The 23883-nt window shown below is 45.0% G+C and overlaps 3 protein-coding genes across 3 annotated transcripts; 2 read left to right on the forward strand and 1 right to left on the reverse strand.

The window, feature by feature from the left end:
- Positions 1-90: 90 nt before the first annotated feature.
- LOC308254757 (uncharacterized protein) lies at positions 91-11360 on the forward strand (the record flags this gene model as incomplete). Its single annotated transcript, XM_080681149.1, has 4 exons — positions 91-152; positions 647-781; positions 8425-8738; positions 11245-11360. 4 exons carry the CDS (start codon positions 91-93, stop codon positions 11358-11360), a joined length of 627 nt encoding a protein of 208 aa, XP_080537275.1.
- Positions 11357-16774, forward strand: LOC308254758 (uncharacterized protein; the record flags this gene model as incomplete). Its single annotated transcript, XM_080681150.1, has 3 exons — positions 11357-11364; positions 12662-12749; positions 16373-16774. 3 exons carry the CDS (start codon positions 11357-11359, stop codon positions 16772-16774), a joined length of 498 nt encoding a protein of 165 aa, XP_080537276.1.
- A 4600-nt stretch (positions 16775-21374) lies between these two features.
- Positions 21375-21896, reverse strand: LOC308254306 (uncharacterized protein; the record flags this gene model as incomplete). Its single annotated transcript, XM_080680267.1, has 1 exon — positions 21375-21896. The coding sequence occupies one exon, from the start codon at positions 21894-21896 to the stop codon at positions 21375-21377; it is 522 nt and encodes a 173-aa protein (XP_080536393.1).
- Between the last annotated feature and the right edge of the window lie 1987 nt (positions 21897-23883).

Below are 23883 nucleotides of genomic sequence, written 5' to 3' on the forward strand. Positions count from 1 at the left end.
GGATACTTTCCAATGTAGTACAGCCGAATATACAAAACACAAGGACTGACCGTCATGAGGCCATGAGGGACTCTATCACATGACCACAGTATGACCAACGCGGGAACCATCCTGATGATGGGACCACCTTCCTTTTATCTAAAAAAGTCTCTGTGAGTTATTCTCAATTAAGAAACACATTAAATACTTACTTTCTAAACATTTATATCACATAGGAAACAACTTCCTCCTTGACAATTACCCTGTGATTACAAAACGACATAAACAAAAACAAGGGAAGTCTTACTGATTGGTCCCAACAGTGGGGTCCCAGTGTATAAAAACCCCACAACAGAAGAAGTCCTCAGAATCTGAGAAACTCACCTCTGAACACAAACTCACCTTCTACACCTGACACCATGTGCTGCTCCCCTTGCTGCCAGCCCACCTGCTGTGGATCCAGCTGTTGTGGGTCTAGCTGTTGCCAGCCCAGCTGCTGCTGCCGCCCATGCTGTGTGTCCAGCTGCTGCCGCCCATGCTGTGGGTCTAGCTGCTGCCAGCCTTGCTGCCGCCCATGCTGTGTGTCCAGCTGTTGCCAGCCTTGCTGCCGCCCATGCTGTGTGTCTAGCTGCTGCCAGCCTTGCTGCCGCCCATGCTGTGGTTCTAGCTGCTGCCAGCCATGCTGCAGCCCATGCTGTGGGTCCAGCTGCTGCCAGCCTTGCTGCTGTCCAACCTGGTGTCAGACCACCTGCTGTAGAACCACCTGCTGCCGGCCCAGCTGCTGCTGCCGCCCTTGCTGTGTGTCCAGCTGTTGTTAGCCTTGCTGCTGCTGATCACCCCACCAAACAAACACCTTCATACACCATCTGATAACTGACTCACCATTTGGGAAACAAATTCACTTCCTAGGCCTGGCTGACACCCGCATGCTCTACCTTAATTTCTGTGACTCATGTGCCTGATACAAGCTTCCGAATCAGCTGGATGGAGAGCAGAGGACGTCCCCAATCTTCTTCCTCCCGTGTGTGTGGAACATGTGTCAGCTTCGTGCATCCTCGATACGGAGCTCTGGTCTCTGCTTTGACTCTGTAGTCAAGGTCTTCACCCTCTCCCTCTGTGTAACTTAGAAAAACAAATTTTGTAACTGTTACATAGGTTTTCTGCAACTGCTGAGAATCTTCTCAATCCTGTTTTCCTTTCCCGTGCACTCCTGGTTCCTGTAATCCTGCTTTCTTCTTTCATGCTCACTCTGAGTTCACTCCCTGGATACGGGGAGTTGTACCTATATTTCTTAATAAATTCTCTTCATTCCACATTGTGTTTGGTTTTATTATAAATCCTGATGTAAGGATTTACACACATGTTGCACATCCTATGCATGAACCATTCTGAGCTTCATATAGTCCCCTCAAAATAATTGTCTCCATTCTTCATATGAAAACGTTCCACAGGGTCAGGTTAGACAGCAGATTTGGACAGACTCAGACCCAAGACTGTATCTTTTGCTTCTGCTCAATGGCACGTAAGTTACTATCTCAAGACAAATAAAAAAAAAAAAAGGCCTGGACTGAGCACCAGCAAGATGTTAATTTGAGTGTCTCTAACCGTGGAAATGATATTCTCCTGTATGTATATGCACATAATACCTATTTACAAAGTTCTCCCCAAATCAGTGTCCACACCTCAGCTACATAGTAGGGCAGCAAGGCCTGTAGTTTACAGCTCTCCTGCATGTAGGATCCTCTCCTGTCTCAGGTGCTGTCCAGCCACTCACGCTTTCATGGGCATCCAATATTCGGGAGTATCCAGTGTGTCCTCATGAGGGAGAGGCTCATTTAAAGAGACTTGTTCTTTGCTTTCACATAAATCAACATCTTGCCTTTCCTCCATCCACTGAGTTACCTATAGACTAGAATAAAAGAGAATTAAGTCATTTCCTGCAGAACATTTTACATTCCCCAACTTTAAGGCAATGTGTCATTCTGATCAGAATATTAGCTCTAACTGGTATGGCTCAGTGGATAGAGCGTCGGCCTGCGGACTGAAGGTCCCAGGTTCCATTCCGGTCGAGGGCATGTACCTTGGTTGCGGGCACATCCCCAGTAGGAGGTGTGAAGGAGGCAGCTGATGAATGTGTCTCTCTCATTGATGTTTCTGACTCCCCATCCCTCTCCCTTCCTCTCTGTAAAAAATCAATAAAATATATTTTTTAAAAAGAATATTAGTAAGAGAATTCATTAAGGAAAAAAGTTGGGAACTGAGAAATAAGCAATGGGCATGTATGACATTGAGGAATTCATAAAACCTAAACCTCCTATGGAAAAATAACCATCTCCTGTGTATTGTGAGTCAACTCTGAAGCATTTGAGAGAAGTAAAAACCTGTGTTCCAGGGGAAGTGAAATAATGTGAGAAAGAAGAAAAGTCGAGGAGCTTGAGCACTCCTAGTAGTCATGCTGGACAGAGGCTGTTCTTTGGTCCTGCACTAACAATGCTGCCTGAGCACTCACTGAGGTAAGGCTTGAGACGGGTTCTGAGAGAAGTAGAAGAGTTTGGAACCCGGATCACCTCCTTGGGAGCAGTAGTGGTGCCTCTGATGAGCTCACGAAGCTGCTATCCAGGACACGTGCTCGCTTTTGAGACTGTGTATCTGGGATGCTCAGAAGAGACTGCCATGACCAAACTGACTGACGGCTGGTCCTCGGTGGGTGTTTGGGTGATTAAAATGAGAAACTAACATGTTCTGGGTGACTTACTAGTTGCTGGGTATGCTCCCAGTGCTTTTTCTACATATCTTTAATTGCTGAAGAAATTTTCAAGGCAGGTATAAATGTTCCCATTGAAGATGAGGAAATTGAGACTGAAGAGGTAAAGAAATGTCATAGTTTGGTTTCTCCCAGAAGTCACCCTAAAGAAATGATTCAAGTGCATGTAGTTGATTTGGTAAGTGCAGGCCTCACTGGTTTGAGAGTGTGGCTGTGATACAGGAAAGGGGCACATGAAGCCAGTACCATTGTGGCCAACTGCAGCTTATGCCTAAGAGGAAATACCAGAAATGATGCAAGCACACACTTTGGGATTATCCAACTGAGTAATTCGGGAGCCGCCTCCTTATAACCCTCTCCAGAAGCAGTGGTTGTGACACACACTGGCAGCATGACTTCTGTGGTTGAGAGAAAACAGCCCAGAGGCACAGAGATGCAGGTCTACTGGCAGAAATTGGCCTGAACACACTAAGATCCAAGATACCTGGGTGGGGAATGCAAAACCTCATCTATAATCTATGATTTTCCCCATTTCATCCAATATTGGGTTATTCAGTGTCAATCTACACTTTCTAGAAGAGGAAAGAGTAAGAAGAGGTAGTGCTGGTGAGGGAGATGTAGAAGGTGGAGAAGATGGGGGGTAGGAAAGGTGAAGGAGAGATGGAAAAGAAGTAAAATGAGGAGGAGGAAGAAGAGAAGGAGAAGAGGAAGGACAAAGGAGGTAGAGAAGGAGGAAAAGGGAGGAAGAAGAACAAAGAAAAAGGGAGGAAGAAAAGAAGGGATCAAAGAAAATGAGAAAGAAAAAGAAAACACAACAATTGTGTAGTAACTGATGTGATGTCACTGAATCTGATAGTTAACAAGGTTAGGAATGGACTCACCAACTCATCCTGGTTTGCCCAAACTTTCCCAGTCACATCTCTGGGGAGTCCCGCATCCTGGGAAACCCTTTAGTCCCGGGCAATCAGGACCATTGGTCACTCAGGAAGTGAAATGAATGATGCTCTCTCAGTCCCAGCTTCTGTTCCTCCCACCTGCTTTGGTTCTGCTGTGCATATGGAAGAGATTATGCCAAACATCCTCTACCCAAGTGTCTGTGATCCAACCTGGATACACAGGTGCGGTGGGTTGCTCCAGAAAGAGATTCCTGTCACAGTCTTGAATCAAGCCTTGGTGGGCAAACAGACTTGGACTCAGGCATGATGTCAACTTAACCTATGAACATACCAGCAACATGTTGTTTAAACAGAGATACTTTCAAAACTAAGTACAGCCGAATATACAAAACACAAGTACTGACCCTCATGAGGCCATGAGGGACTCTATCATATGACCACAATATGACCAAAGCAGGAACCATCCTGATGATGGGACCACCTCCCTTTTATCTGAAAACATTCCTATGACTTATTCTCAATTAAGAAACACTTTAAACACTTATTTTCTAAACATTCATATCAGATAGGAAACAACTTCAACTTAGACAATTTCCCTGTGTTTACCAAAACAACATAAACAAAAACAAGGAAAGTCTTACTGATTGGTCCAAACATTGGGGGCCCAGTGTATAAAAACCCCGCAACAGAAGAAGTCCTCAGAATCTGAGAAACTCACCTCTGAATACAAACTCACCTTCTACACCTGACACCATGTGCTGCTCCCCTTGCTGCCAGCCCACCTGCTGTGGATCCAGCTGTTGTGGGTCTAGCTGTTGCCGGCCCAGCTGCTGCTGCCGCCCATGCTGTGTGTCCAGCTGCTGCCAGCCTTGCTGCCGCCCCTGCTGTGTGTCCAGCTGCTGCCAGCCTTGCTGCCGCCCCTGCTGTGTGTCTAGCTGCTGCCAGCCTTGCTGCCGCCCCTGCTGTGTGTCCAGCTGCTGCCAGCCTTGCTGCCGCCCATGCTGTGGGTCTAGCTGCTGCCAGCCTTGCTGCCGCCCATGCTGTGTGTCCAGCTGCTGCCAGCCTTGCTGCCGCCCATGCTGTGTGTCCAGCTGCTGCCAGCCTTGCTGCCGCCCATGCTGTGGGTCTAGCTGCTGCCAGCCTTGCTGCCGCCCTTGCTGTGTGTCCAGCTGCTGCCAGCCTTGCTGCCGCCCATGCTGTGGGTCCAGCTGCTGCCAGCCTTGCTGCCGCCCTTGCTGTGTGTCCAGCTGTTGTCAGCCTTGCTGCTGCTGATCACCTCACCAAAGAACCACCATCTTCATACACCATCTGTTAACTGACTTGCCATTTGGGAAACAAATTCACTTCCTAGGCCTGGCTGACACCCGCATGCTCTACCTTAATTTTTGTGACTCATGTGCCTGATACAAGCTTCCAAATCAGCTGGATGGAGAGCAGAGGACGTCCCCAATCCTCTTCCTCCCGTGTGTGTGGAACATGTGTCAGGTTCGAGCATCCTCGATACGGAGCTCTGGTCTCTGCTTTGACTCTGTAGTCAAGGTCTTCACCCTCTCCCTCTGTGTAACTTAGAAAAACAATTTTTTTAACTGTTACATAGGTTTTCTGCAACTGCTGAGAATCTTCTCAATCATGTTTTCCTTTCCCGTGCACTCCTGGTTCCTGTAATCCTGCTTTCTTCTTTCATGCTCACTCTGAGTTCGCTCCCTGGATATGGGAGTTGTGCCTATATTTCTTAATAAATTCTGTTCATTCCACATTGTGTTTGGTTTTATTATAAATCCTGATGTAAGGATTTACACACATGTTGTACATCATATGCATGAACCATTCTGAGCTTCATATAGTCCCCCCAAAATAATTGTCTCCATTCTTCATATGAGAACGTTTCACAGGGTCATGTTAGACAGCAGATTTGGATAGACTGAGACCCAAGACTGTATCTTTTGCTTCTGCACAATGGCAGGTAAGTTACTATCTGAAGACAAATCAGAAAATGGCCTGGACTGAACACCAGCAAGATGTTAATTTGAGTGTCTCTGACAGTGGAAATGATATTCTCCTGTATGTATATGCACATAACACCTATTTACAAAGTTCTCCCCAAATCAGTGTCCACACCTCAGCTACATAGTAGGGCAGCAAGGCCTGTAGTTTACAGCTCTCCTGCATGTAGGATCCTCTCCTGTCTCAGGTGCTGTACAGCCACTCACGCTTTCATGGGCATCCAATATTCGGGAGTATCCAGTGTGTCCTCATGAGGCAGAGGCTCATTTAAAGAGACTTGTTCTTTGCTTTCACATAAATCAACATCTTGGCTGTCCTCCATCCCCTGAGTTACCTATAGACTAGAATAAAAGAGAATTAAGTCATTTCCTGCAGAACATTTTACATTCCCCAACTTTAAGGCAATGTGTCATTCTGATCAGAATATTAGCTCTAACTGGTATGGCTCAGTGGATAGAGCGTCGGCCTGCGGACTGAAGGTCCCAGGTTCCATTCCAGTCGAGGGCATGTACCTTGGTTGCGGGCACATCCCCAGTAGGAGGTGTGAAGGAGGCAGCTGATCAATGTGTCTCTCTCATTGATGTTTCTAACTCCCCATCCCTCTCCCTTCCTCTCTGTAAAAAATCAATAAAATATATTTTTTAAAAAGAATATTAGTAAGAGAATTCATTAAGGAAAAAAGTTGGGAACTGAGAAATAAGCAATGGGCATGTATGACATTGAGGAATTCATAAAACCTAAACCTCCTATGGAAAAATAACCATCTCCTGTGTATTGTGAGTCAACTCTGTAGCATTTGAGAGAAGTAAAAACCTGTGTTCCAGGGGAAGTGAAATAATGTGAGAAAGAAGAAAAGTCGAGGAGCTTGAGCACTGCTGGTAGTCCTGCTGGACAGAGGCTGCTCTTTGGTCCTGCACTAACAATGCTGCCTGAGCACTCACTGAGGTAAGGCTTGAGACGGGTTCTGAGAGAAGTAGAAGAGTTTGGAACCCGGATCACCTCCTTGGGAGCAGTACTGGTGCCTCTGATGAGCTCACGAAGCTGGTTTCCAGGACATGTGCTCGCTTTTGAGACTGTGTATCTGGGATGCTCAGAAGAGACTGCCATGACCAAACTGACTGACGGCTGGTCCTCGGTGGGTGTTTGGGTGATTAAAATGAGAAACTAACATGTTCTGGGTGACTTACTAGTTGCTGGGTATGCTCCCAGTGCTTTTTCTACATATCTTTAATTGCTGAAGAAATTTTCAAGGCAGGAATAAACGTTCCCATTGAAGATGAGGAAATTGAGACTGAGGAGGTAAAGAAATGTCATAGTTTGGTTTCTCCCAGAAGTCACCCTAAAGAAATGATTCAAGTGCATGTAGTTGATTTGGTAAGTGCAGGCCTCACTGGTTTGAGAGTGTGGATGTGATACAGGAAAGGGGCACATGAAGCCAGTACCATTGTGGCCAACTGCAGCTTATGCCTAAGAGGAAATACCAGAAATGATGCAAGCACACACTTTAGGATTATCCAACTGAGTAATTCGGGAGCCGCCTCCTTATAACCCTCTCCAGAAGCAGTGGTTGTGACACACACTGGCAGCATGACTTCTGTGGTTGAGAGAAAACAGCCCAGAGGCACAGAGATGCAGGTCTACTGGCAGAAATTGGCCTGAACACACTAAGATCCAAGATACCTGGGTGGGGAATGCAAAACCTCATCTATAATCTATGATTTTCCCCATTTCATCCAATATTGGGTTATTCAGTGTCAATCTACACTTTCTAGAAGAGGAAAGAGTAAGAAGAGGTAGTGCTGGTGAGGGAGATGTAGAAGGTGGAGAAGATGGGGGGTAGGAAAGGTGAAGGAGAGATGGAAAAGAAGTAAAATGAGGAGGAGGAAGAAGAGAAGGAGAAGAGGAAGGACAAAGGAGGTAGAGAAGGAGGAAAAGGGAGGAAGAAGAACAAAGAAAAAGGGAGGAAGAAAAGAAGGGATCAAAGAAAATGAGAAAGAAAAAGAAAACACAACAATTGTGTAGTAACTGATGTGATGTCACTGAATCTGATAGTTAACAAGGTTAGGAATGGACTCACCAACTCATCCTGGTTTGCCCAAACTTTCCCAGTCACATCTCTGGGGAGTCCCGCATCCTGGGAAACCCTTTAGTCCCGGGCAATCAGGACCATTGGTCACTCAGGAAGTGAAATGAATGATGCTCTCTCAGTCCCAGCTTCTGTTCCTCCCACCTGCTTTGGTTCTGCTGTGCATATGGAAGAGATTATGCCAAACATCCTCTACCCAAGTGTCTGTGATCCAACCTGGATACACAGGTGCGGTGGGTTGCTCCAGAAAGAGATTCCTGTCACAGTCTTGAATCAAGCCTTGGTGGGCAAACAGACTTGGACTCAGGCATGATGTCAACTTAACCTATGAACATACCAGCAACATGTTGTTTAAACAGAGATACTTTCAAAACTAAGTACAGCCGAATATACAAAACACAAGTACTGACCCTCATGAGGCCATGAGGGACTCTATCATATGACCACAATATGACCAAAGCAGGAACCATCCTGATGATGGGACCACCTCCCTTTTATCTGAAAACATTCCTATGACTTATTCTCAATTAAGAAACACTTTAAACACTTATTTTCTAAACATTCATATCAGATAGGAAACAACTTCAACTTAGACAATTTCCCTGTGTTTACCAAAACAACATAAACAAAAACAAGGAAAGTCTTACTGATTGGTCCAAACATTGGGGGCCCAGTGTATAAAAACCCCGCAACAGAAGAAGTCCTCAGAATCTGAGAAACTCACCTCTGAATACAAACTCACCTTCTACACCTGACACCATGTGCTGCTCCCCTTGCTGCCAGCCCACCTGCTGTGGATCCAGCTGTTGTGGGTCTAGCTGTTGCCGGCCCAGCTGCTGCTGCCGCCCATGCTGTGTGTCCAGCTGCTGCCAGCCTTGCTGCCGCCCCTGCTGTGTGTCCAGCTGCTGCCAGCCTTGCTGCCGCCCATGCTGTGGGTCCAGCTGCTGCCAGCCTTGCTGCCGCCCTTGCTGTGTGTCCAGCTGCTGCCAGCCTTGCTGCCGCCCATGCTGTGGGTCTAGCTGCTGCCAGCCTTGCTGCCGCCCATGCTGTGGGTCTAGCTGCTGCCAGCCTTGCTGCCGCCCATGCTGTGTGTCCAGCTGCTGCCAGCCTTGCTGCCGCCCATGCTGTGGGTCTAGCTGCTGCCAGCCTTGCTGCCGCCCATGCTGTGTGTCCAGCTGCTGCCAGCCTTGCTGCCGCCCATGCTGTGGGTCCAGCTGCTGCCAGCCTTGCTGCCGCCCTTGCTGTGTGTCCAGCTGTTGTCAGCCTTGCTGCTGCTGATCACCTCACCAAAGAACCACCATCTTCATACACCATCTGTTAACTGACTCGCCATTTGGGAAACAAATTCACTTCCTAGGCCTGGCTGACACCCGCATGCTCTACCTTAATTTCTGTGACTCATGTGCCTGATACAAGCTTCCAAATCAGCTGAATGGAGAGCAGAGGACGTCCCCAATCCTCTTCCTCCCGTGTGTGTGGAACATGTGTCAGGTTCGAGCATCCTCGATATGGAGCTCTGGTCTCTGCTTTGACTCTGTAGTCAAGGTCTTCACCCTCTCCCTCTGTGTAACTTAGAAAAACAATTTTTTTAACTGTTACATAGGTTTTCTGCAACTGCTGAGAATCTTCTCAATCCTGTTTTCCTTTCCCGTGCACTCCTGGTTCCTGTAATCCTGCTTTCTTCTTTCATGCTCACTCTGAGTTCGCTCCCTGGATATGGGAGTTGTGCCTATATTTCTTAATAAATTCTGTTCATTCCACATTGTGTTTGGTTTTATTATAAATCCTGATGTAAGGATTTACACACATGTTGCACACCCTATGCATGATCCATTCTGAGCTTCATATAGTCCCCCCAAAATAATTATCTCCATTCCTCATATGAGAACGTTTCACAGGGTCATGTTAGACAGCAGATTTGGATAGACTGAGACCCAAGACTGTATCTTTTGCTTCTGCACAATGGCAGGTAAGTTACTATCTCAAGACAAATCAGAAAATGGCCTGGACTGAACATCAGCAAGATGTTAATTTGAGTGTCACTGACAGTGGAAATGATATTCTCCTGTATGTATATGCACATAACACCTATTTACAAAGTTCTCCCCAAATCAGTGTCCACACCTCAGCTACATAGTAGGGCAGCAAGGCCTGTAGTTTACAGCTCTCCTGCATGTAGGATCCTCTCCTGTCTCAGGTGCTGTACAGCCACTCACGCTTTCATGGGCATCCAATATTCGGGAGTATCCAGTGTGTCCTTATGAGGCAGAGGCTCATTTAAAGAGACTTGTTCTTTGCTTTCACATAAATCAACATCTTGCCTTTCCTCCATCCCCTGAGTTGCCTACAGATTAGAATAAAAGGGAATTAAGTCATTTCCTGCAAAACATTTTACATTCTTCAACTTTAAGGCAATTTGTCTTTCTGATCAAAATATTAGTAAGAGAATTCATTAAGAAAAAAAGTTGGGAACTGAGAAATAAGCAATGGGCATGTATGACACCAAGGAATTTATAAAATCTGAACCTCTTAAGGAAATATAACCATCTCCTGTGTATTGTGAGTCAACTCTGAAGCATTTGAGAGAAATCAAACCTAAGTTCCAAGGGAAGTGAAATAATGTGAGAAAGAAGAAAAGTCGAGGAGCTTGAGCACTCCTGGTAGTCATGCTGGACAGAGGCTGCTCTTTGGTCCTGCACTAACAATGCTGCCTGAGCACTCACTGAGGTAAGGCTTGAGACGGGTTCTGAGAGAAGTAGAAGAGTTTGGAACCCGGATCACCTCCTTGGGAGCAGTAGTGGTGCCTCTGATGAGCTCACGAAGCTGGTTTCCAGGACACGTGCTCGCTTTTGAGACTGTGTATCTGGGATGCTCAGAAGAGACTGCCAAGACCAAACTTTCTGACTGCTGCTCCTTGGTGGGTGTTTGGGTGATTAAAATGAGAAACTAACATGTTCTGGGTGACTTACTAGTTGCTGGGTATGCTCTCAGTGCTTTTTCTACATATCTTTAATTGCTGAAGAAATTTTCAAGGCAGGTATAAATGTTCCCATTGAAGATGAGGAAATTGAGACTGAGGAGGTAAAGAAATGTCATAGTTTGGTTTCTCCCAGAAGTCACCCTAAAGAAATGATTCAAGTGCATGTAGTTGATTTGGTAAGTGCAGGTCTCACTGGTTGTGGAGAGTGGCTGTGATACAGGAAAGGGGCACATGAAGCCAGTACCATTGTGGCCAACTACAGCTTATGCCTAAGAGGAAATACCAGAAACGATGCAAGCACACACTTTAGGATTATCCAACTGAGTAATTCGGGAGCCGCCTCCTCATAACCCTCTCCAGAAGCAGTGGTTGTGACACACACCTGCAACATGACTTCTGTGGTTGAAAGAAAACAGCCCTGAGCACAGAGATGCAGGTCAATTGGCAGAAATTGGCCTGAACACACTAAGATCCCAGATCCTTGCATTGGGACTTCAAAACCTCAACTATAATCTATGATTTTCTCCACTAACAGGCAATATTGGGTTATTCAGTGTAAACTCACACTTTCTAGAAGAAGAGGACAGAGTAAGAAGAAGAGGAAGTGCTGGTGAAGGAGATGTAGAAGGTGGAGAAGATTGGGGGGTATGAACAGGTGAGGGATAGAGGGAGAAGAAGAAAAATGGAGAGGAGGAAGAAGAGGAGAAGAAGGACAGAGGAGGTAGAGAAGGAGGAAAAGGGAGAGAGAAGAAGAAAGAAAAAGAGGGAGAAAAGAAGGGATCAAAGATAATAAGAAAAAAAGAAAAAGAAAACACAATAATTGTGTAGTAACTGATATGAGGTCACCGAATCTGATGGTTAACAAGGTTAGGACTGGAGTCACCAACTCATCCTGGTTTGCCAAAAGTGCCCCGGTCACATCCCTGGGGAGTCCCACATCCTGGGAAACCCTTTAGTTCCAGGCAATTGGGACCATTGGTCACCTAGGAAATAAAATAATTGATGCTCTCTCAGTCCCAGCTTCTGCTTCCACCCACCTGCTTTGGTTCTGCTGTGCATATGGAAGAGGTTATGCCAGACATCCTCTACCCATGTGTCTGTGATCCAACCTGGATACACAGGTGGGGTAGGTTGCTCCAGAAAGAGATTCCTGTCACAGTCTTGAATCTGGTTTTTGTGGACAAACAGACTTGGACTCAGGCATGGTGTCAATTAAACCCCATGAACATACCAGCATCATGTCCCTCACACAGGGATACTTTCCAATCTAAGCACAGCAGAATACACAAAATACAAGTACTGACCCTCATGAGGCCATGAGGGACTCTATCATATGACCACAATATGACCAAAGCAGGAACCATCCTGATGATGGGACCACCTCCCTTTTATCTGAAAACATTCCTATGACTTATTCTCAATTAAGGAACACTTTAAACACTTACTTTCTAAACATTCATATCAGATAGGAAACAACTTCATCTTAGATAATGTCCCTGTGATTACCAAAACAACATAAACAAAAACAAGGAAAGTCTTACTGATTGGTCCCAACAGTGGGGACCCAGTGTATAAAAACCCCGCAACAGAAGAAGTCCTCAGAATCTGAGAAACTCACCTCTGAACACAAACTCACCTTCTACACCTGACACCATGTGCTGCTCCCCTTGCTGCCAGCCCAGCTGCTGTGGATCCAGCTGTTGTGGGTCTAGCTGTTGCCGGCCCAGCTGCTGCTGCCGCCCATGCTGTGTGTCCAGCTGCTGCCAGCCTTGCTGCCGCCCCTGCTGTGTGTCCAGCTGCTGCCAGCCTTGCTGCCGCCCATGCTGTGGGTCTAGCTGCTGCCAGCCTTGCTGCCGCCCCTGCTGTGTGTCCAGCTGCTGCCAGCCTTGCTGCCGCCCCTGCTGTGTGTCCAGCTGCTGCCAGCCTTGCTGCCGCCCATGCTGTGTGTCCAGCTGCTGCCAGCCTTGCTGCCGCCCATGCTGTGTGTCCAGCTGCTGCCAGCCTTGCTGCCGCCCATGCTGTGTGTCCAGCTGCTGCCAGCCTTGCTGCCGCCCATGCTGTGTGTCCAGCTGCTGCCAGCCTTGCTGCCGCCCATGCTGTGTGTCCAGCTGTTGTCAGCCTTGCTGCTGCTAATCACCTCACCAAAGAACCACCATATTCATACACCATCTGTTAACTGACTCACCATTTGGGAAACAAATTCACTTCCTAGGCTTGACTGATAACCTGCATGCTCTACATTAATTTCTGTGACTCATGTGCCTGATACAAGCTTCTGAATCAGCTGGATGGAGAGCAGAGGACGTCCCCAATCCTCTTCCTCCCATGTGTGTGGAACATGTGTCAGCTTCGTGCATCCTCAATACGGAGCTCTATTCTCTGCTTTGACTCTGTATTCAAGGTCTTCACCCTCTCCCTCTGTGTAACTTAGAAAAACAAATTTTGTAACTGTTACATGGGTTTTCTGCAACTGCTGAAAATCTTCTCAATCCTGTTTTCCTTTCCCATGCACTCCTGGTTCTTGTAATCCTGCTTTCTTCTTTCATGCTCACTCTGAATTGACTCCCTAGATACGGGAGTTGTACCTATATTTCTTAATAAATTCTGTTCATTCCACATTGTGTTTGGTTTTATTATAAATCTTGATGTAAGGATTTACACACATGTTGCACATCATATACATGAACCATTCTGAGCTTCATATAGTCCCCCCAAAATAATTGTCTCCATTCTTCATATGAAAACGTTCCACAGGGTCAGGTTAGACAGCAGATTTGGAAAGACTCAGACCCAAGACTGTATCTTTTGCTTCTGCTCAATGGCACTTAAGTTACTATCTCAAGAGAAATCAGAAAATGGCCTGGACCTAGCAAGATGTTAATTTGAGTGTCTCTGACAGTGGAAATGATATTCTCCTGTATGTATATGCACATAATACCTATTTACAAAGTTCTCCCCAAATCAGTGTCCACACCTCAGCTACATAGTAGGACAGCAAGGCCTGTAGTTTACAGCTCTCCTGCATGTAGGATCCTTTCCTGTCTCAGGTGCTGTCCAGCCACTCACACTTTCATGGGCATCCAATATTTGGGAATATCCAGTGTGTCCTCATGAGGCAGAGGCTCATTTAAAGAGACTTGTTCTGCCCTAACCAGTTTGGCTCAGTGGATAGAGCATTGGCCTGTGGACTAAAGGGTCCCGTGTTCGATTCCGGTCAAGAGCATGTACCTTGGTTGCAGGCACATCCCCAGTGGAAGGTGTGCAGGAGGCAGCTGATCGATGTTTCTCTCTCATTGATGTTTCTAACTCTCTATCCCTCCCCCTTCCTCTCTGTAAAAAATCAATAAAATATATTTAAAGAGACTTGTTCTTTGCTTTCACATAAATCAACATCTTGGCTGTCCTCCATCCCCTGAGTTACCTATAGACTAGAATAAAAGGGAATTAAGTCATTTCCTGCAGAACATTTTACATTCCCCATCTTTAAGGCAATTTGTCATTCTGAGCAATGGGCATGTATGACTTTGAGGAATTCATAATACCTGAACCTTCTAATGTAACAGAACCATATCCTGTGTATTGTGAGTCAACTCTGAAGCATTTGAGAGAAGTAAAAACCTGTGTTCCAGGGGAAGTGAAATAATGTGAGAAAGAAGAAAAGTCAAGGAGCCTGAGCACTCCTGGTAGTCATGCTGGACAGAGGCTGTTCTTTGGTCCTGCACTAACAATGCTGCCTGAGCACTCACTGAGGTAAGGCTTGAGACGGGTTCTGAGAGAAGTAGAAGAGTTTGGAACCCGGATCACCTCCTTGGGAGCAGTAGTGGTGCCTCTGATGAGCTCACGAAGCTGCTATCCAGGACACGTGCTCGCTTTTGAGACTGTGTATCTGGGATGCTCAGAAGAGACTGCCATGACCAAACTGACTGACGGCTGGTCCTCGGTGGGTGTTTGGGTGATTAAAATGAGAAACTAACATGTTCTGCGTGACTTACTAGTTGCTGGGTATGCTCCCAGTGCTTTTTCTACATATCTTTAATTGCTGAAGAAATTTTCAAGGCAGGTATAAATGTTCCCATTGAAGATGAGGAAATTGAGACTGAGGAGGTAAAGAAATGTCATAGTTTGGTTTCTCCCAGAAGTCACCCTAAAGAAATGATTCAAGTGCATGTAGTTGATTTGGTAAGTGCAGGCCTCACTGGTTTGAGAGTGTGGATGTGATATAGGAAAGGGGCACATGAAGCCAGTACCATTGTGGCCAACTGCAGCTTATGCCTAAGAGGAAATACCAGAAACGATGCAAGCACACACTTTAGGATTATCCAACTGAGTAATTCGGGAGCCGCCTCCTCATAACCCTCTCCAGAAGCAGTGGTTGTGACACACACCGGCAGCATGACTTCTGTGGTTGAGAGAAAACAGCCCTGAGGCACAGAGATGCAGGTCTACTGGCAGAAATTGGCATGAACACACTAAGATCCAAGATACTTGGGTGGGGAATGCAAAACCTCATCTATAATCTATGATTTTCCCCATTTCATCTAATATTGGGTTATTCAGTGTAAACTCACACTTTCTAAGAAGAAGAGGTAGGGCTGTTGAAGAAGGGGATGGAAAAGGTGGAGTAGGTGGAGGGGAGGAATGGGCGAGGGGAGAGGGAGAAGGAGAAGAAGAAAGATGAGGAGGAAGAGGAGGAAGAGAAGCTGAAGGAAGAGGAAGGAAGGAGGAGGTAGAGAAGGAGGAAGAGAAAGAGAGAAGAAGAAAGAAAAAGGAAGGAAGAAAGGAAGGGATTAAAGAAAATGAGAACGAAAGAAAAAGAAAACAGTACACGTGTAGTCAGTGACATGAGGTCACTGAATCTGCTGGTTAACAAGGTTAGGACTGGAGTCACCAACCATCCTGGTTTGCCCACACTGCCCCAGTCATACCTTTGGGGAGTCCTGCATCCTGGGATACTCCTTAGTCCTGGGCAATTAGGACCATTGGTCATGTAGGAAGTGAAATGCTTGATGCTCTCTCAGTCCCAGCTTCTGCTTCCACCCACCTGCTTTGGTTCTGCTGAGCATTTGGAAGAGATTATGCCAGACATCCTCTACTCAAGTGTCTGTGATGGAACTGGGATACACAGGTGGGGTGGGTTGCTCCAGAAAGAGATTCCTGTCACAGTCTTGAATCAAGCTTTGGTAGGCAAACAGACTTAGACTCAGGCATGATGTCAATTTAACCCCTTGAACATATCAGCATCATGTCCCTCACACAGGGATACTTCCCAATGTAGTACAGCAGAATACACAAAACACAAGTACTGATCCTCATGAGGCCATGAGGGACTCTATCATATGACCAAAGCAGGAATAATTATGTGACCACCTTCCTTTTATCTGACAAAGTTTGTATGAGTTTTTCTCAATTAAGGAACACATTAAACACTTATTTCCTATAGATTCATATCACTTAGGGAACAACTTCCTCCTTGACAATTTCCCTGTGATTACCAAAACAACATAAACAAAAACAAGGAAAGTACTACTGATTGGTCCCAACAGTGGGGTCCCAGTGTATAAAAACCTCGGAACAGAAGAAGTCCTCAGAATCTGAGAAACTCACCTCTGAACACAAACTCACCTTCTACACCTGACACCATGTGCTGCTCCCCTTGCTGCCAGCCCACCTGCTGTGGATCCAGCTGTTGTGGATCCAGCTGTTGCCGGCCCAGCTGCTGCTGCCGCCCATGCTGTGTGTCCAGCTGCTGCCAGCCTTGCTGCCGCCCATGCTGTGGGTCCAGCTGCTGCCAGCCTTGCTGCCGCCCATGCTGTGTGTCTAGCTGCTGCCAGCCTTGCTGCCGCCCATGCTGTGTGTCCAGCTGCTGCCAGCCTTGCTGCCGCCCATGCTGTGTGTCCAGCTGTTGCCAGCCTTGCTGCCGCCCATGCTGTGGGTCTAGCTGCTGCCAGCCTTGCTGCTGTCCAACCTGGTGTCAGACCACCTGCTGTAGAACCACCTGCTCCCGCCCCAGCTGCTGCTGCCGCCCTTGCTGTGTGTCCAGCTGCTGCCAGCCTTCCTGCTGCTGATTGGCCTGGCTTAAGAGCCACCATCTGCACACAACACCTTCTATGAACTGACTTGCAATTTTGGAAATAAATTCACTTCCAAATGTTGATGAAAGTCAGCATGTGGTCACCCAAATTTTTGTGACTCAGTTGCCTGTTAACAAGTTTATGAATCAGCCGGACAGAGTGCAGAGGACAACCCCCTGATTCTTTTCTTACGTCTTGTCGATCATGTGCCAGCTTTGTGCATCCTCACTATGGAGTGTGACCTCTGAGTAACTTAGGAAAACTAACTCTCATTACTTCTTCTTGGATTTCTGCTGCTGGTCTTCATAGCAATCTTCATAATCATGTTTCTTTTTCAATGTACTCATGGTCCTTATATCCTGCTGTTTTATTTTCATGATCACTTTGAATTGTCTCTGTAGATACAGGAATTCAATCCTATATTTCTTAATAAATCCTGTACCCTTATTCATCCCCAGTTGCATTTTGTTTTATTACACAGCATTCCTGATATAGGGACCTATACACTTATTGCATTCCACATGCATTTCCATTTTGAGCCTTACAACAGCCTCTCACAAGTTATATCCTCAATTTGTTCAGATGAGAACATTTCACTGTGTAATGCAGCTAAAAATGGACCGAGGAGATCGAAGACCGGGCCTCTTACTCCTCTCAAGGGCACTTACATTCCCATATCGGGAAATGTCGAGATGAACCTGGGACTGACCACCAGCAACCTGTGCACTTGAGTTTCTCCTTTAACAACGGATGGAATCATCTCCCATCTATGCAGTTACCTCTGTGTCTACAGAGTTCTTCCCCAGTCAGGGTCTCACACCTCAGTGAGCAGTGGCTGTTGCAGTGAGGATGGCGGTGAGTTTCAGTTAGGGGCAGTGATGGCATTGGAGAGCTCTCACGGATGCAGGGGAACTTGCCTTCTCTCAGGCTCTGGGCACCCCCCGCATGCAATTGATCTGCATCGAGTAATTTCGAGCATCCATTGTGTCCTCTTAAGACAGGCTCATTTATCAGGACTTGTTCTTGGCATCACGTACTTCTTGTGTGGTCTCCTTCTCCCGCGTCCCTGTTTTAGAGCAAAAAGAAATTAATTCTCTACAAAACATACACCCTACATTATGATCCCCAACTTTAAGCCACCTTGCTTCAGTGAGTTTTTATGAGGGATGTTACCATATTAGGGGCTCGACATCAGTCCCTGCTGCTGACAAGTAGCACCTTCAGTAGAGGCAGCTGTGGTGGGCGAGGGTGCATACGGCTGGTTCCACGCAAAGCCTGGGTCCCTACCACCACGGCTACTTTGTATGTGGTCTATCATGGAAGCACCGGGGCACCTGAGGAGGGAGACGGGACGAGTTATCCCAAACTCCTGATTGTCCAGTGCCTCCTAAGTGGTGGATACTCTTGTGGGCACTGATGTGGTACACAAAGAGGGAACACTTCCTGTCCACACACGTGGTTATAGCTACATGATTCTTCAAATCTCTGTATCTCCAATCTTTCCATCTTGCTCCTTCCAGGTCTCAGACCAATCATCCATGCTTCCCAACAGCCCACGAACGTCATTTCCTCGTCCACTTTTCTTCTAAGCAGAATTTACAACTAGATGTACTGCTCACAGTTCTTCTCACCGGGAGTGTTTTCACCTTCCACTGCCTTGTCAGACCAGAAATTGTTGACCTATTTTAGTAAAAATTCCATATGGGGTATAGTAGCTGCTGTTGGGGCTACTAATTGATAAAATGTAAGGAATTTCATGATTATATATCATATTCCATTAGGTCTCTGCAGGGATAAATGGAGTTGTAAACCAATCTTGCTTTAGTCATTTAGGTCAGCACTAACCTCCCAATGTGCCTAGCACCTCGGTCTGGAGGTTTGATTTGTAAATTTGAGATAAAGTTTATGTTAAATTGGGGATATAGGCATAAACAAAAAAAGGCAAATCCCAATTACTGAGAAGAAAACGCAAATAAACTATTCTTTACTATTAAGGATTAGGAATAAAATATGTATTTGTGATTCCCCTTGAAAATGTAAGAATGATGATATCTTAAAGATGGTATCTGCCTACAGACTGGCTAATATAGTAAAGGAGGCTGGAAAAGAGAAAGAAAGAATTCCAGATTAATCCATGGGTGGACATACTATTTAGGATGGAAGTGGGAAAAAGAAAGCAATAACAAAAGGAGGATGACACTGTATATGAGAAACATTCATGAGGATGCATAAACATATCCTGCATGTCCCCCCCAACACACAGCTAGGGAGCAGCAGAACAGGAATTTGAGGACTCTTCCATATGATTCTAATTCCCATAACCAAGATCTATTGTGTTCTTTTCCACAACAGAGAATTTACAATTAAAGATAAAATTTGAGATGAATAGCTGCACAGTTCTGGAGGGAACTTAGTACAGACAAGGGTTGATGCAAACTAGTAGCATCTTTACAAAATTGGCTCACACTGAGTGGCTCTGTAATCGGGTGAGGGACTGCAGAACTTTTTCCTACGTTTCTCTCTAGAAGTTCTATAGTTTCAAGCTTTACATTTAGATGCATAATCCATTTTGAGTTGGTTTTGTATAACGTATGAAATATGGGCCCAAGTGGGTGTTTTTTTGTTTGTTTTTGCACATGGATATTTACTGGTAGCTGTTTCAGCATCATCTGTTCAAAAGACCACACTTTCTCTGCATATTAATTTGATACCTTTTTAAAAAATCAATTTCCCCCCATTGGTCTATATCATTACCATTTCTCCAGTGCCCCCACAAAACAGATTTAATTTAAGTCAGAAGGTGGTGTTTTGCAGTTCATGCAATTTCATGCTAGTTACTTTGCTTCCCTCAACACTGATTTCCTCAGCTCTTCCAAGGAGGCAGTAATATCCACTTTTCAGGGTTGTATGAGAATAAGAGATGATGTAGAGCAAACATCTAGCTCAATACCCAGCATAGAGTAGGACTTCAATAAATGTTAGTAATTCTTCCCACCTATTTTCTATGTTGGACATATCCTCTAGAAAGATCACACTTTCTGCCACATCCAGTGACATGACACTAAGTATCTCTGCATCTCTTAAGAGGTGACCATAATAAAAACTTATTTTTCTCCCAGAGTTACATTAACCCTTAATGGCTAATACAGCTATTCTCTTTATTATTCAGTTTTTATCCAACGATCCAGGTTTCCTCTGTTTGGAAATCAACCTAATGCCCATCTTGACTTTGAATAATACATCCTTCCTTCTTCCTACTTTTTTCTTTCTTTTTCCTGAAAACTCTGAGTCTTTATCTCAAGAAAACATGGTAAGCTGTACTGTTTCCTTTTATGGCCTAGAGATTATGATTGGATCAAAGGGTTATATGCCCATTGCATGGTTACCTCAATTCTCAGGACTCTAGAAATGTATCTTCCTTTAACAACTTCCAGGTCAGGAGATCAAATTGCACCAAAGTTTAGAAGCCTGGGAAGTATGGCCTGAGCTTGTGTTCTTTGCAAGGGTGAGTATTAATCCCAATTTCTGTTGAGATAAATGAAATATCACCAATGCCTATTCTATGACATCAAAGAACAGGTTCCTCTAGGCAAGGGGAAGGCCAGGAATACCAACCACACTCACATTACTTTCTGATGACAGGTTACGCCAGTTACGGATCAGAACTCAGGGAAGCTGTCAGAGCTGCCTTCACTGATAGAATTCTTAAAGCCACCTCTATTGGTCAGAGAAGTAGGAAGAATATTTGGGAAGAGCTCTGTAGACAGAAAGGGGTTCTGTATATGAAAGGTGTGACTATTCCCATTGTTTAAAAAGCAACTCAACATATATTTCTTCCCTGTGCCCAGTCTCCAGTTATTTCTACCTGCAGAAAAATGTAAATCAAAGTGCCCTTGACCTGGAATCAAAAGACCCTGTGTACATAGGATGTATTATGTCAATTACAAGACATATGTCAAATCATTTTCTGTTCACTGAGAATGATAATAGGCAGAGCAAAAATTATCATCCCATCTTCTAAGGCCATTGTGAGACTTGAATGAGATAAAACATATAAACTGCAACTCAAAAGTAAGGCTTCATAAAGGAAGTATTATAAACAAATAAAATACAAACATATGATGCAAGATAGTACAGATTTTTATTAGGAAAGAACAGTCAGGAAGAGGGTTCAAACTGATTGTGAAGAGTTTAGTAGCCTGGCATAAATTACTAAATATAATGCATAGAACTAAAAAGATGATCAATATTGATCATTGTGCAGAGCTAAATATACAGTCATATAATCTGTTTGCATGCCATAGAGGCAAGAGGTGAGGATGACTTTCATCAGGCCTGAGACCATGAATTCATGTCGAAATCCGATGGAGCTGACCAGTATCTGGTACATTGATTAAGAGGAAATGAAGAACAGAATCAAAGGGAAGTAGACTGCATCGCCTCAATGGACTCCTAAGAACTGTAGGAAGAAGATAAACAAAGTTGTGTCAGCACGTTGTTTCTCAGCAAAGCTGAGGGAGCCAGCTTCTTGCAGGAACAGAAACTTTGGCAAAATGGTCAAAGAAATATGTCTTGTCTCTGGTGGGCAAGTGGATCAGCAGCAGGAAGGCTGGCAGCAGCTGGATCCACAGCAGGGGTGGCAGCAAGGCTGGCAGCAGCTGGACACACAGCATGGGCGGCAGCATGGCTGGCAGCAGCCGGACACACAGCATGGGCGGCAGTAAGGCTGGCAGCAGCTGGACACACAGCAGGGGCGGCAGCAAGGCTGGCAGAAGCTGGACACACAGCATGGGCGGCAGCATGGCTGGCAGAAGCTGGACACACAGCATGGGCGGCAGCAAGGCTGGCAGCAGCCGGACACACAGCATGGGTGGCAGCATGGCTGGCAGCAGCTGGACACACAGCAGGGGTGGCAGCAAGGCTGGCAGCAGCTGGACACACAGCATGGGCGGCAGCAAGGCTGGCAGCAGCTGGACACACAGCATGGGCGGCAGCAAGGCTGGCAGCAGCTAGACCCACAACAGCTGGACCCACAACATGTGGGCCGGCAGCAGGTGGTCCTACAGCAGGTGGTCCTGCAGCAGGTAGACTGGCAGCAAGGGGAACAGCAGGTCATGGTATCAGGTGTAAAAGGTGGGCTTCTGAGCAGAAAATAATTCTCAGAATGTGAACTCTTCTGCCCTACTAGACCTGTTATACACTGGTTCCCAAATTTGGGACCAATGCACAGAATTTTCCTGGTTATTATTTACAACATTTCTTCATGACCATGGACAACTGCCCAAGGAAGACGAGTTCCCTAAGAATTATGAATTATCTGAAAATAAAGGATAGAATTGTTCTCCTAATTAAAAGATAACCTGTAAGAACTCATTTCCAGAAATGGGATAGTCAACATCAAAAGATTAACTATGAATCATCATTTTTTAAAGACAAAGCACATCCTCTGGTCATATGCTAGTTCAAGCTAGTTTGGAGAAGAGGCCAGAGCCATTGTCACTAACTTTGCTCCATCGATGCCACTTATATTGAAACCCATCTCTGAAGATAGAGCATGTTGATGATGAAACAAAGATGATGAATTCCATCTACATTTTAACACAATTTGAATTAAAAGCCTATTTTAATAAGGCTTTCATCTGTGTCACACAACACTCAATGACTGATTATTCTCTTAGTAGCAAGCAACTCCACGTGGGCACGTATTTTCTGCAGCAGGGACCGAGCTCAACTCTAACTGGCATGATCTTTTCCATGCTGGGCTCGGATTTATTGGCTGGCCTTCAGCAAGCCTCTTCTGGGGACACTATACTTACATTTACTGGTAAAGAAAAAGCAGGTTGTCTGACAACTAAAATAGTTTGCTTTGAATTGCAGTTTAAAACTACAAATGCCAAGGAGTGTAAATGGAGGAACGAAAGGGACAACAATGACTCCATCATGTGTATCAACGGAGCAAAGCAGAATACGGTGCATAATATTTTGAACACCTAGAAATTTCCTTATTTGGATAACTTTTAAAAAGAAAGAGCCTCTTTCTTTCACTGGCAGCAATGTGGCCCCTGATACAGCTTCAAGTGCTCTGAATTAGGCTGTGGCTAAGGATTTCTGGTGCCTCTGCTGCTGAGGCGGCCTGACTTGGCTGCAAACCCCATGTTCGCAGGTCCAACATATGGGTAATGGCATTTTTCACTCAACATAATTTTCTGTTGAGTCATCCAGGTTGTTGAGTTAATACTATTAATATAGTTTATTCTCTTTTGTTGCTGAGAAGTATTCCGTAGTGTGAGTGTACCACTGCTTAATCACTCATTCGTTGAAGGGTATCTGGGTTGTATCCATTCTTAGGCTGTTATGAACAGAATTAGTACAAACATTCACTGTATGAACAAAGTCTTCACTTCTCTGGTAGAAATGTCCAAGATTGCAATTTCCAGGTTATATGGTAATTGCATGTTCTGTTTTTAAAGAACCTGACAAACTGTTTCTTAGAATAGCTACATCATTTCACATCTGCATCAGTATTATAAAGTGATATCATTTCTCCATATCCTCATTAGCATTTGGTGTTACCTAGCTTTTATTTCAGTTACGATGATACATTTATAGTGATATCTCATCGTGGCTCTAATTCGTATTTCCCCAATGGCTAATGATACTGAACATCTTTTCATGTGCTCATTTGCCATTTATATATCTTCTTCGGTGAAATGTCTCTCCATGTCTTTACCCATGCTCTACTTTGACTGTTTAATTATTTTTTCTGTTGAGTTTGAGAGTTTTTTATATATTCTAGATACTAGTGCTCTGTCAGATACATATTTAAAATATTTCCCAATCTGTACCTTGTTTTTTCATCCTTTTAACAGCACACCTTACAGATCAAAGGTTTTTAATTTCAATGAAGTTCAGTTTATCAATTTCTCCTTTTATGGATTGTACTCTTGGTGTCAATAGTAAGAACTCTTTGCCTAGTCCAAGATCACAAAGATTTTTTTCCCTATGTTTTCTTCTCAAAGTTTTACATTTAAGTTGTGATGCATTTAAATTTTTCTTCTTCTTTTGCTTATAGATGTCCAACTTGTTCCTTTGTAAAAAAAAAA

This window comes from Plecotus auritus (assembly GCF_963455305.1).
Source record: "Plecotus auritus genome assembly, chromosome: 7".
NCBI classification, from domain to species: domain Eukaryota; kingdom Metazoa; phylum Chordata; class Mammalia; order Chiroptera; family Vespertilionidae; genus Plecotus; species Plecotus auritus.